The following is a 14,350-nucleotide window of genomic DNA, read 5'->3' as shown; positions in this document are numbered from 1 at the left end:
CATATTTGATCTTAATGTGCAACAAGCACCACTTTCTTTTATTCCCATCCACAATAATCACAACACATAGTGTCTCAGCACCAGAGGAAGAAGTATTTAGATCCATAAAACATACTGTATGTGTTCTACTGTGTGACTAGCTCAGCATTCAAATCCATATCTGATGGCAGAAGGGAAATTGACTGTGACACACACAGAGATAGAAGCCAGAAAAAAAGAGGTAAAATAAATGTTTTCATGTGTAAAATCTTTATTATGTCCACAGAACAGTTTGCCAAGGGGTTCGGTGTAACACAAGCTGGGTGAGTGGTCCCTTCTCAACACCAAAATATGCACTGGAGAGGGCGACTTCAGACTGTTAACAGTGTCAAGAGGCACCACCACATTTGCACAATGTTGTACACCAGAGAGATGCAGCCCCCCTCCCCAATAAAGCCCAATGGTAAATTTCAAGCCCAGAAGAACAGGAAAAAAATGTTTCGAAGGAATTCTTCCACATTCAGAAATCTGATGGTTAACAGTGAGCAAACTTGTGGGAAGAAAGAAAAAGTTCAACAGCTATTGTTTAAAAAAAATTCTACCAAGTTGTGACTGGAATGTACAACAGGAAAGAAAACAAATGTAAAAGCAGCGCATGAAGCAGCACACAATTCATATTTGGCAACACAAAAAGAACAATGGAAATACTGATGCTACATACAGTTTTTGATTAGTAAGTACAAACTTCACATAAGAATGTTTGACCACATTTTGAAAACAATAAAAATTAAGACTTTTCGCTCAACAAAAACGTCTTTTCTTCATATGTTTACATGGGTTGCGAGAGTTTTTTTTTTCTTTTCTCTGTGTGTGTGTGTCAGGGTGAAGTGTGAAACTGAGTTTGATGAGGAAAAATAAAAGTTCATCTTGGAATGTGCGCTTGGTTTCATCACAGAGGTAATGCCAAGCTGAATGAAGCCGAATCTTGAAAGTTTGGCCATGGCTCACACACGTCCATTTGATTCTCTCTAAAATCACGGACGATCCTGTGAAGGACCCACGTCTTACATGGCAACCTTGGCAACCTGCTCTTCCAGTCTGGCAATTCGGCGATCTTGAAGGATGACACGGTCCCTGAGTGACTTGAACTCTCGGAGTACCTCTTCCAGTTTATCTTCCATTTTCTGAACAGAGACAGAATCAAAGTTAGCTTGAAGCCCTGTAGCTGTTAACGCTTGTTGTTCCACTGAATTGTGGCCAAAGTATGTTCCATAACGTTTCAAATGGTTCCAGCCATCATAGTTACTGTGCAGTAAAAGTGAAACTCTGCAGGTATTTTTCTTTTCTTCTAACACTCACCACCGAGGGCTGGGGAGAAACATGCTTCTGGACAGTTGAGATGTTCTCTGCTTTTGTGGCCGGCTTGGTCTCCAGGACATTCGTTTTGACCACTTTCAGATCGCGATTCTTTGTGGAGACGTAGCCATCTTTGAGTGAGATCAGGATGGGGCCTCCGTTCTTTCCGTTAAACCACTCGTCTGCCTCCAGAGCAGGATCAGGCCCGGCTGTGTCTGGGTACAGGTCGTCCTGGAACAGATCCGACTGGGCGGACAGAGAGAAGGGACAGGACACAGGAAACATCATAAAGAATCAGGAGGGTGAAAAATTCATAAAGGCGTGGATGAAGGAAAGAATCCAACCTATAGACAAGCAATGAAACACCAGCATATATTTATTATAACTAAACAGATTTACCTTACGTGGAACGGTCATTATAATTGGCTCACATTTTCTCTCATGTAATTTGTAAAACCTATGGAGACAACAACAAGAGTTGTTACGTTTAATTTCAACTTATATTTATCATAAAGGAATACAATAGCAATTTAGTGCATTTCTTTATTTAAATTAATAAAAAATACACACACACACACACACACACACACACACACACACACATTCCTTTGTATGGGAATTGTAATGAAAATTATATATATTATATTATAATAATAAAGAAAGTGACCAGCCTTATCCTTCAACATATTTTGGTTATTATTAAAAATGATGAACATTAAAGAGAATTAGCTCCAGAATCCACATGAGCAGAGATTAACGAAACCAAAAATCTGGCTTGTACCTTGCTATTTCACATTTGTTGACATCCAGGCCTCTCTTGGGCATATATCCCATGCCCCTCTGGGGCTCCTTGGTAGAAAAGGTGTTGAGGTAGTGAACAAATGGTGCCTCGTCTGTGATTTCAAAATACCGAATGCTGCTGTCACCCTGAGGAAACACAGTCACAGCTAAAAGTGAGTTTGTGAATCTAATCATTAAGACTGAAGAAAACACAGGAATGTGTTTACTCCGTGGCTTCTCACCTTTCCACACAGGTAAACTATATTAGTGTCAGGGTCATAGAAAGGCAGCAGGACTCCATTACTGGAGTCCATCTCTTGAACACATATAGGCTCATCCATGTTGTCCTGTAAACAGAAAATGGTTAAAATGCATTTATTGAGCTGCCTGTGGGATCACTGCAGGTCTAGCTATCACGCACAATAAACAGAAACGAATCACAGCATGAAAATAATTCAATAATTCAAATTAAAATCAATGCTAAATACAGATTAATCTTGTTATTCAGAAACACAGCTCTTTCTCTTTTTATTTACCGCCCCCTGCTGGAGCTCAGGTGTTATAGCTACAAATACCCCAAATGAAAGAACCAAAGTTTCTTACACAAGAACAAACTTATGAGCAGAGGATTTTGACATATTTCATGGGCAGCTGTATAAAGGTTCAACATATTTTAAAAGCTCCAGCTGTTACAGACAGCAGCGTCAAGAGTGAAGGATTGAATTAGATTCACTGCAATGACATACACTTTTCCACAGTGCAAGCTGACGCTCGCTCATGCGGCTGAATCCAGTGGTGAAAATGTTTCCGTCTGCTAAAAAGATTGCTCTCATTGGTCGAGCTCCCTCATGGGCTTTGTCCTTCTCCTGGAAATAGACATAAAAATACCTGTCAGATTAAGCAGCCATGTTTGTGGGCTTTGAGTCCACAGTGTGGTGAGTGATTCTACGAAACATTATTCCACGTGTCACGCATAGCGCTCCCAAATCCCCTCAGTGTTTCACTTACCGCCACAATCTTTTTCTTACGGGGATCAATGACGCGGACCTTCTTGTCCTTACAGGCCGTGCAGAGTAGGCTGCCATTGCGGCTCCAGCTGACACTAAAGATGACATCAGGGTGCATGTCCTCCAGGTTGATCATAGCCTCTCCTGTGCCCACATTCCAGATGATGATCTGGTTGTCACACCCTAAAATGGACAAACATCACACACACACACACCTATGTGTCGCAGTCTATTTTCAGAGCTTTACATCACACAAAGCAACGCGACAATCCGATTTGGACTTCAGCTGTACATAGTGGACAAATAGTAGACAAGTCACTAAGACAGTATTATTTCAGCTTAAAGGTGGAGGGGGTATCATATACTGCTACCAAAGGTTACCTGCACTGAGGAGAACATTGCGAGCAGTTGGATGCCAAGACACAATGCCAACCCTCTTAGAATGACCCTCTAACACAACCACAGGCTCTGAAAGGGAAGTCTCCAACCCATTCTCAGGGATCTGCCAAACCTGAAAAACAATAGGAAATAAAGTTACATACTGTACTAGGCAGAAAATTATGATTAGGATCAGATTAATACCAAGATGTGAAATCAGACGTGTAACAAAGTAGTCAGAATTGATGCTCTAAATAGCACAAACAGAAAAAAATTGGTCCTTACCATGACTGTGCAGTCCTCCGAGCCACTTGCAATAATAAGATCATTATGGGGACACCAGTCAATGTCCAACACTGGGGCCGTGTGACCGCACACTGTAGGGTAGGCCTTGTCTATACGGCCAGTCTGTGAGACAAAGGATAACTTTATTACAAAGGGGTCTTGATCTGAAAGTAGAGCAATAAAGTTCTGTAAACTGAAATCTACAGGAGAGTTATTTTCAGACCTACATGATTACAAAAAGGACACGAAGCACACAATCTTCATACTTGAAGACAGAACAAGCTAATCTAACATGTCAACCAAGACTGAAAGTGTTGAAGTGTTGAAAGACGAGGCTGATTCAAATCAGGTAGAACTTTGATATTTGTCTTCTGGGAGCCATTTTATAAGAATTTCATGTTACGTTTTAATGTCCAAATGTAACTTACTTATCAATTCTCATCATGGAACAATGTGATTTCTACATGAATATTCTGAAGCTATACAAACTCCTCCAATGAGAAAGAACTAATCCCCTATGGATATCATGTGTTCAATGAGGTAACAGTAACAGGATACTATCAGACAGATTTAAACATTGATTATCTGTGGCTTTTACTACAGATAAGAGCCTCAGGAAACAGCTGGACACTGAGGAACAAAACTATATACTTGATACGCCACATTTACTGAGTGTGGGTTGTTATAACCTTTGGCTCCTTTACAGTCTTGGTATCCAGTTTTCATCCTTAAGGATGGAAACGTTTTATTTCTACCTGTTGTTGTGTGTAGAATTTGAACATTTCTGTGCAACACATACTCAAAAATATCGACCATATGATGGTTCTAGATGAACATTAGGGGATTACTATTAGTATAAGTTATTAGTATACATCATCTGGGGAACATTTCATTTCATAAATCCATTTCATTCACTTAGTGCCGTCACTTGTTGTGCCTTCCCTGTACAGAAGGTTTCATAAAAATGCTAATGCAGAGTAGCAAGTAGATGGAGATGTGACTGGCATTTGTAATTTAGAAAAAGTTCAATACAACATAACTAAAGAGCAGACAGAGTAAATAATTATCACGTGGCACCGACTTCAGGATGTCCCCTTGTGCACACTTGAACCTCACATCTCTGTAATAAACTACTACAAAAGCTCTTTTCATATCTTGATGTTGACACAAGGGAGTAACAGAACATCTCACCTTTTGTAGAGGGAGGACAAAAAAGGCTCCTCCACCACTGGCCTCTATGATGATGGCGACAAACTTGGGATTGACAGCACAGAAGGAGCTATCCCATGTGACCCTGGAGACACGGATGTCATCATAGCACTGGTCGTTCCTCACAGCCTGACCAAAGACGTGACGGAACTTGCTCTGTCGCACGACTCGCCGCAACATATCTGCAGAGAGGAATAAGAGAGCAGTAAGGCTAAGCTCCTATGAAGCTTCTCATTAAAAACATGTTAATATACCATGTATAAGCGCTGCCAAAAGTGGCCATTTTCCCACATAAACTGATGTTATAAAATCTGAAAATGAACATCCTTCTGTCATCACAAAGCATGCCAAGAAAAACCTTGAAGAGTAAGTCTGGCTCAGGGCCAGCCCAGTCGGTCTGATCTGAGATTTATTTTTTAGCTGTGACTGAGTTTGTTCCTCTGCATGCACAGGAAATAAATCAGCTCTACCTCCTGGCAAACACAAAACACTTCTTTGTCCAGGTGTGTTTACCTATATCTTAGTACAGTCTTCAAGCAGTCTGCAAGACCAAGAAAAAAAAAGTAAGTCTATAAAGACTTTATTAGTGAACTGTGTCATTTAACCCTGTGTGTTGCCTTTCTGCCTGTCTGAACATGGGGTGTTAAAATAAAATGCTCTGTTTATTTCAATTGTAGTGTATGGACGTCTGCTGGAGAACTCTATTTACTACAAGGTCCCTTAAGGATTTCTCCTGTTATTCTCTGTAACTATGGGAACAATGACCTTTAAACAGGAAATGTTTAATTAATTAACAAGAGCTTTATTAGAGAATAACCCAGTATATAGGTGAAAATGCAATGGTCTTGTTCACAATATTTTAGAGAGATATGTTTTTGCAAATTGTGGAATGCTCTCAATTGTTCCTACACATTTAATGATCACATTGTGGATAAATGCCCTTTTAAGCATGTGTATTTCTCCATATTTCTTCTGCTTTAGGTGTATCAGAGCAGTTGAAAAACAAAATGACTTATTTTAGCACTGTCTACTTAAATCCAAAAAAACACTTTGATATCTGAGGGGGAGATCTATTATGATTTTAGTGACGAGCATTGCTGTGTAATTACCTGGAAAATAGAGCATCTCGGGGCAGTAATTAAGCTGTCACTCCGAAGCGACATACTGAGTTGTTACATACAGGCTGCAGGATTTTTCTCCAGTTATTCATACATCTGTCATCACACTAAACCACCTGCTTCTTCACATTCAGTCACTGATTTTGCAAATGAAAAAGACAAATCATGGCGTTTTGGATCTAATATAGGCACTCTTACTCAGCAACAGTAGAGCCTATTTTACAGATTCAAATAAAACTTTTATGTTTTATTTAAAGCTTTACATTTTACCATGCAAGTGCTTCAATTATTAGGCTGGATTGGACTTTTGCCGGGGGCTGTATGGGGGGTTAGTGAGTGACAGTGACATCCTCTTCAATCCTTATGAATGTTATGTAGAGTTGATTAACATCAACACAATTACATGATGGTCTCTCAAACCTGGGCCCCTCCCAACGGTAGTTAGAAGATGATGGTGGAGTGGGGAAAGACAGAGTAAATTAGTATTTTCCGGCATGTGATTGACTGAACACACCTGGTAATCAGGAATGGGCAAAACTGGGATAGTGGGGAAACAAGGACTGAGGTTGCCCACCTCTAACCTAACCTGTCTATCTAGTCCAACATGATGCCTATCTTTTTACATGCAAATGTCTTCGGACAAACAGAAAACACTGCTAAAATTAGTTGAGATAATGCTTTTAAGACAGCATCCCACAACAACAAATATACACAAATGCCAGCCGTGCTACTACATGCAGCTTAAAACACGTCAAATGTGAAACTATGTGTTTCTTTAGCAACATTAAGACATGAGCCTTGTTTTGAATCAGATCACTGCCCTGGAAAGCCCTTGATTTATAGATGCACAGTCATAAACACTTGCAGAGCTGCATAATGCCTCGACAGCACACTGTTCAGTTCACAGCCGACCAGAACAGTGTGTTCCCTCAGTCAGTAATACTACTCCATTGAAGAACATCTACCCTCGCTCCAACTATCCATCTGACAATATGAGCTGCTTCAGCTGCTGCGGGCTTCAGATATTCCCATACATCACAACATGGTGCTCTCTATCTTACACCATGTCGCCACCACCCAGCACACAGCAGGACACTACTTAAGCATCATGACCGCGGCCTGACTCATACCATTGCACTCACTACTGGGTCTTATCACTTTCTGTTTCTGCAAAGATATGATTGTTCAGAGAACTAAAGTAAAAGGAGAATTTGATCGCTTTTCTGACATGTTTTAATAAAATGTAGTCAGCAGACCTGCAGGGGTCTGCCCCCTGTCTGTTATTTCACAGTCTGCACAATGCGACTAAATTGGGTTTGTAAAACGCCACTAAAGACCCAATCACAATCACTTCAACTCAACCTAAGATTATAGTAACAGCTGCAATTCACATTTCATTGTAGATGCTGAGCACAGGCACTGATTTTGTTCAGCAGAGATGAAAACAGCTGCACGGTGCTATGGTTAAACAATGGTTGCTGGCTAACGTTAGCTAACGCAACCACACCGACCGCGGCGTCGCATCCTCCCTGATAACGCAGGTGGCTAAAAACTGAAATACCAAGATTGCGATGAGACTCAGCATTGATATTTTTGAACTATATTGTCATTGATTTCAAGGCGTTCACTTTTGTGTCGTAGCTGCAGTTAGAGATAACCCAGCCACGCTTGCTAGCCTAACATAACCGTTACAGAAGCAGGAGGTGGAGTATGCAGATTTAGCTAGCTGGCTAATTACACGTTAGTAAGCGCGCTCCAGATGTGGCTTCACGTGAAAGTCACACGAAACTGCAGTTTTCTGCAGTGTGTATACTCATAACACAAGTTCTGCTAATTACAATATAATATAAAGTACAGGAGGCGACGATAGTTGCACACCGTGTTCCGCCGCACCGCCCCCAGCTCAGCAGCCGCGCCGGGGCTGGTCCCGTCTCAACCGCTGCTAACACATACAAACGTTAGCTACAGCACAAACAAGGAGCAGACCACCAAAGAGAGATTTAATTCAAATATTCTTTAAAGTAATACACATGTCGCAACAGGACGCGTGCATACATAGTTGGCTAATCAGTTTAAAAATATTTTTATTTCTCCATTAGCCTTCCAAACTGTTTGCTATCCAGACTGCTGTGTGTGTTAGCCTGCACAGCTCAGTTAACGCTAAGCTACGTTAGCCTAGCTGCTAACTGTTAGCTGCGGTGGACCGCCGCCAGCTGACGCAAGTGTAGATTTGCACCCAAAGGTTTTTGGCTTCTCCCATTCTCAAATCAAATCCACTCGGCTACAAAGATGCTGCACAAACCCCAACCAACAAATCAAATGCAAAACACACAACGCAAAATGACTTTTCTGGCTTTCTTACCTCCTAAATCTATGCAAGATTTTCGCAACCACGGGGGTAACGTTAATCAATCACAACACATGAATGTGGTGGTTTAGGCGCGCCCTTATCCTGCAGGACGTCGCTCTGATATCCCTGGTCTCCACAGAAAATCCCAGTTGCTGCTCTCTGCTTCCCCGCTTAACTTCAAGTCTGTGGCGCCGATGCGGTGTTTTAAATGTAGTGATATTAAAGGATGCCCGCTGACGACTACAGCATCCCCTGTCCGCTCGTCACCTGCGGAAGACTAGCACTCGCCTGTTCTCATCGTTATTAAATTCAGGGGGATACGCTGACGACCGGCTACAACACATGCGCAAACGAAAAGTCAGATGTCATCTCTCAGGCTGTGAATTGGGATGGGATGGGGCTGCAGGAGGATGGGGCTTCTTCCTGCTGAATGCCATCCTCATGTCTGGGGAACATTTCTCACGACTTAATCAGTGGATCATCTGGATATATGAAAGAACATGTGGGTTTTATATCCAACAGCATCTTTTGTTTTAGGCTTCTTCCCCTCCCCCTCTCTCCCACACCACCCCAGCATGTCCTGTGACAACACAACGAAGAAACCCCCTGTAGTCTGTGCTGCACCCATACATGTATTCAGTGGGGGATGACTAGACACCAGCTAATTAAATATGTAGCTGTTCTAACAAAGTACAAAAACTCAAGTGTCATTATTATGATGAATGCAGACCTGGAGGTGAATTAGAGTCTCCCAATTCACCCTGAGCTGAGACATCCGAGGTGAACACATCCTATGTCTAATGAAGAAATGTGAAGATGTGAGCTTTAAAACACAAGCATGACACACATGCAACTAAACAATTCAGCCATGTAATGTGTGGGAAACACCGTTTTGTTTTATATTGAATTACTCTAACAACCAGATTTAGGCTTCAAAGTTATACTGTCATATATTATGATCTATATCGAGAGGCTGTTGTTACATGAATGACAGGTTCAAACAAAACACTACATGTCTCTTGAATATAATAGTTTCAACCAAATGTAAAGCACAAATCCTTCAGTTCAAACAGAGTGTGGTTTGCAGTTTGATAGATGCTCTCTCATCTTATAATACATATTTGTGTGCAAATGCTACAGTTAAGACATAGATAATGCATCTAACAGGTTTACCTTTCTTTGGGGCCAGTTGAACATCTTGTGGTCTCTCTTTGGATTTCTTTGGGGCATCAAAGGTGTTTTTCATTTGGGATACTTTCACACTTGGACTCTGCTCTGTCATTTGGACTTTGGCCCCTTCAGATTTGGCTCGGTCCTGATGTTTCTGCATTTGGTTTGTTTGTTTGACAATTTCTGCCACAGGCTTGTAGGAACCCACCTCGCTGGCATTCCCTGCATCCCTAACTCTACGGTGATAGGTCACGTCTTTACGGTTTCCATACTTAGCATGGTCGACCTGTGGGCTGACTCTTTCAGATAGAGGCTCAGGGTAGATTTCTCTTTTCCCAGCACAAGCAGGTTTCATTGTTTCTTTGTCTGATGTGACCTCAGGTGCGTGAACTGTCTCTGTGGAAGCAAAAGGTGTGGACGTTTTATTTGCAACTGGAGGAGGTGAGCTTTTAAATCTGGGTCGTCTCTCCAGGAATACTCGTCTCTGCAACATATCCAGGTTTTGCAGCTCTTCGTCTGGAGACAGTTTTGCTATGCGCCCACAGTAGTCAAAGTCAATCATATCTCCATACCGATCATCCATGTGTTTGAGGGAAAAATGTTCCCAAGGGTTGAGGCCAAATGACAGCCGCCGTGTGTTGGTTGGCACAGTGTAAGTGCCTCTTTCATCCCACAGCACGCACATGTCCTGATTAGTTGGATTGTTGCGTGGAGGAGCTATGTTAAAATCAATAGTGTGTCTTCTCTTGACCCTCTCTTCAGAATGCTTCAGATGATCTTTGCCTCTTCTTTGCACATCACTAGACATCAGTTGTGCAGTTTTGAGCTTGATGAATGGGTTTTTAGGTTTTTTGGCGACAGGTGGAGGTGGCCCTTTAACTTTGGGCTTTTCTTTTGAGATAGACTCCTCTTTAGAATCACATGAGGTGGCGTCTGGTGCCCTCTCTGAGTTGATGACGCTTGTCTGGAGTTGTGTAGCCACTGATGTGTCTTTAGCAGGTAACAGACGAGTTAAAGGTGGGGAGGTTATGGCAGGAGAACAGCAAACAAGGTCACTCTCCGCTTTTACGGTTGAGATCTGCGTCTTTCCATTGCAGCCTTCATTATCTGGCTGAGGAAGACCAGGGATTAAATCACATTGTTCTACTGAAAATGAGGGATTGTCTTGCAGTTGTTGTATTTCAGCGCTATAGGGCTTGGCCTTTAGGGAGTGAGAGTGTGCTGCTTTGCAGAATGCCTGATCATCTTCTTCCTTGTCATTTGATCTAAGCGTACCTGTGAATCCTGCTTTAGCCCTCTTAGAGACTGCACCGGCGAACCGGCTCTGATGGGATGGATCAGCTTGTTGCGTTTTTAGTGCAATAAATCCTGAATTGTGGCTTTCCTCAACTGTATTTTGTGATTCTCTTAAAGAAAGCTCTACTGTCTCCAAGCATGGTTCACCGTTTGACTTGACAGCTCTCTCCTCATCCCCTTCCTCTTGTAGAGTCAACTGGACTGCTCGGTCGTGCATGTTTTCCAAATCAGCGGTGCTCTCTCTTAATCTTTTCACCAACCTGCTGTTGTTTTGTGTTGACAGGTGCTCCTTACTGATGTTGGTATGCATTTGCTCCTTTCTGTGGTCATTCATGTTCTGCTCCCTCTCTGCTTTTCGCCTCCTAGTTGTCTCTGTGTGGGCAGCTCTATCGTGACTCACTCCTTTTAGCTGACACCTGCTGCCTGTCAATTCAGCCAAATGTTGACCCATTTCCCTCTTAAAACAGGCTGGGGGTGAACTCTCAGCATGTGCTTCCAAAAGCGTGTCACCCCTTCCTCTGCTTTCCTTGTTAATATCTTCGTCTTCAGGGTTATTCGGAGAAGGTTGTGAAAGGTTATCATCACTATAGCTGGCAGAAGCGTCTTCTTCAACTCTTCTTCTAATTGATGATTGAGGATTTTTGGTTTTTATCCTATCTGCGAAAGTGATATTATTCTCTCCATCAGTTGATGCCCAAGATTCAGCCCTCTCAAGCAGAACAAACTCCTCCTCATTAGTGGGATTGCGTGGGTTTGTCAGACACCTGGTTTGACTGTCAGGACCTAACTTGCTGCAGCCAAATCCAGATTTCCTCCCATTTCCCTGCTGCTCCATAGCTGTAGTCCCAGTAAAGGCCACAGCTGTACTCCTAGAGCCTGGCTTACAGTTTAAAGTGTATCTTGTCTCCTTAAGGTTCTGAACAGTGTCTGACCCCTCTACAATTCGAATGACACTCCAGCCCTCAGTATCTCCACCCACCCACTGCCTCTTGGTGTCAAGAGGGTGCTCCTGCTGACCTAGAGGTCTGATTGGCTGCCCAGTTTGGGGGACTGCACATGCAGAAAAGACTGTGTGCCCCCCTACTTGTCCAACGGCTAGGCTACCAGGTTTCATAAACTGTCCATCATCCTCATTTCTGCTCTCATCTTGTTCTGTTGTTTGTGAGCGTTGTATCTCTGCAGTTTGATCAGACCAGTCTGAATTTTCTTGTGACTCTTCGTCCTTTTTCCGAAAGCCTCTCCAGCTTCTGGCCCATGGTTGTTCTGCTTTAACATCATGAAAAAAAGAGAGAAATGTCACGACACTACAGCGGCTCTATAAGCACGTTAGAGAAGAGTAATGAGAATGTCTTGCCTTCCCATCCTAATGAAATGAAAACACACAACAGGCACTGCTGTCTATCTTTAACTATCTTCAATCTTTCTCTATTTTTATATATTCTTTGACACCACTTGCACTCTCAAGGCCCCTCTGCCTATCTCTCCCTATTCTGTTGGAAAGGAATGCTGTGATGGCTATAATTAAAGTTGGTCTGGCTGCTGCCAGTGAGTCAGGAGGCCAGAAAGGAAACAGGACAACTGAGATAAGAGGTCGGATGCCAGGTGCCAAGGTCAAATAAAAACCTCAGACTGTGAGTCATCTAATAAATGATGCCAAATATGGAACTTAGACTATAAATAATCTATAAACCAATTTGATGCTTTTTAAAATATATGAATGTGTCTTGAATTAAATCACAGCCTTGGTTAGAGTGATTTCTGAGTTTGAGAACTGATTTTCCACAAGCATGTCACTTCTTAGGAACTGTCCACTGTGTGTTGGCCTCCCCTCAAATTATCTGAATGTTAATGATTGTTGTGGTAACAGGGTCAATAAAAAGGTCCCCTGGAAAATGGCACAAGTGCTTTTACTCATGGACTGAATTGTTTGTCTGGAGCTTGATGAGAACAGAGTTTAACCACTGACATGATGGATGGTGGAACTGAGATTATGACAAAGGGAAAACAGCTGAACGGACTTTCAAGTGGCATGTAAAATATGGAGTATATCTAGGTCACAAATAAACAACTAAATATAGAGGATGTGTTCAAAACTATTGTTACATTAGGTTGTTAATGCTAAAGCTGAATACAAATATAAAGGTGCCACACCAACAGATTCCATTTCATATATTCTTGTTTTCTGAAAGGTGAGTGTGTTAAGATGAGTGACTGTAGGACTGCATCCACAATTATGTGCTCCACTGTTTGAGCTATTTCAAGTGAGCGGCGTTGGGTGCCAGTTAATTAGGCCTGTCTATTTGATGCTTGTCCACAGCATATAAATCAAACCATTCCCCTTGAAGCTTGTTGGCTCCTGTTCTACTGGATTAATGTAATGTAATGTAAATAATAAATGTTTGGAACATATCTAAAGGTAACAACTATAGTGAACAGCTGTTAGCAAAGTAATGGATAAATAATCGAAAGAGTTTGCTAAAATTACTAGATACAGTTAAACATAGAATGATCGTAGTCTGTTCAGCCAACAGGACTGTAAAGATACTTCTGCTTCCTGCTTCACATAAACAAAATTTAAAATAACTAAAATGTTTTGATTCTTAAACTACAGCTCTGGTTTCTGAAATCAACTTTTCAACTTGCAACTTCGGTGTATTTTAAGTTTTATTTTGTGTTGTAATGGCATCACTGACACTGACTTGTGAACCCCCCCTCCCATATTCTGTCAATCTCTCTTTCCAGTTTCCATTCTTCTGTCTCCCATGCTCCCAATACTAAGTGTACAGTTGATACGAGACTTGTGACCTACACTGCACTACTTATTATCCCAGTCTTAGGATAGGCTTGTTTTTTCCAACAAAATACCCAGCGAGGCCAAGTCATTAAGGGCATGACATAATATAGCTCAAATTCAAAAGGCCAGTACAGCAGGATGATAGAGGTGCATAATCTAGTCTGACAGTAAAATTTGCATAGCATCCTGCCAGGCAGGACTTAGGGTCATAAAAAGGATAAATGCTCTTACTTTAACGTGGCACGATGGATTTATACAATACGTGCAGCAGCTCGTAAAGCCTTTCAAAATGTAGTTTTATATACTTGTTATATAGTACAGACATCTAGTGATATCCTGACATTGACAAATTATGACATGAATGTCTAGAAAATATGAACTCCTTACTGATCTTTTAACATTTAAGTTCTCTTTCTGACATGTTAGTACTGTAGCATTTACCGTGACAGTGAACAGCGAGTGTTTTCATTGAACTGTCTCACATCTTGAAGGTTATCTAATAAATATTTACACTGAAATAAAGTAAGGCAGGTGATACAGTAGAATAGAAAGTTACTTACTGATGCTGTTGTTTAAAATTGTTGCTCGATCTTCTCAGCGTCCTGCTAGACTTTCTGTTTCTGGGATA

At 41.7% G+C, this 14,350-nt stretch overlaps 1 protein-coding gene across 6 annotated transcripts; it reads right to left on the bottom strand.

Moving 5' to 3' along the window:
* Nucleotides 1-242: 242 nt before the first annotated feature.
* On the bottom strand, nt 243-10,388 carry coro1cb (coronin, actin binding protein, 1Cb). 6 transcript variants are annotated; one of them, XM_026356540.1, is made up of 12 exons: nt 7,991-8,036; nt 6,104-6,249; nt 4,977-5,176; nt 3,786-3,908; nt 3,504-3,633; nt 3,124-3,305; nt 2,862-2,981; nt 2,358-2,462; nt 2,117-2,262; nt 1,735-1,792; nt 1,339-1,581; nt 243-1,163 (listed from the first exon to the last, which is right to left on the bottom strand). In XM_026356540.1, the coding sequence occupies exons 2-12, from the start codon at nt 6,117-6,119 to the stop codon at nt 1,044-1,046; spliced, it is 1,443 nt and encodes a 480-aa protein (XP_026212325.1). In that variant the 5' UTR covers nt 6,120-6,249; nt 7,991-8,036; the 3' UTR covers nt 243-1,043. The 6 variants fall into 6 exon arrangements, with proteins under 6 accessions (XP_026212325.1, XP_026212324.1, XP_026212323.1 ...); XM_026356539.1 differs by lacking the exon at nt 7,991-8,036 and adding an exon at nt 6,383-7,607; XM_026356538.1 differs by lacking the exons at nt 6,104-6,249; nt 7,991-8,036 and adding an exon at nt 9,636-10,388.
* Between the last annotated feature and the right edge of the window lie 3,962 nt (nt 10,389-14,350).

Source organism: Anabas testudineus, chromosome 12 (assembly GCF_900324465.2).
Source record: "Anabas testudineus chromosome 12, fAnaTes1.2, whole genome shotgun sequence".
Lineage (NCBI taxonomy): Eukaryota > Metazoa > Chordata > Actinopteri > Anabantiformes > Anabantidae > Anabas > Anabas testudineus.
This window is presented reverse-complemented; position numbering and strand designations above follow the sequence as displayed.

Coding starts and splice junctions, on each gene's coding strand:
- coro1cb (XM_026356538.1), bottom strand. CDS start 10,317: ATGTGCGTGCTGTGGGATGAAAGAGGCACTTACACTGTGCCAACCAAC. Junction 2,463..2,861: donor AGCTTGCACTGTGGAAAAGT/GTATGTCATTGC, acceptor TTCTGTTTACAG/GACAACATGGATGAGCCTAT. Junction 1,164..1,338: donor TTTCTCCCCAGCCCTCGGTG/GTGAGTGTTAGA, acceptor GTCTCTGTTCAG/AAAATGGAAGATAAACTGGA.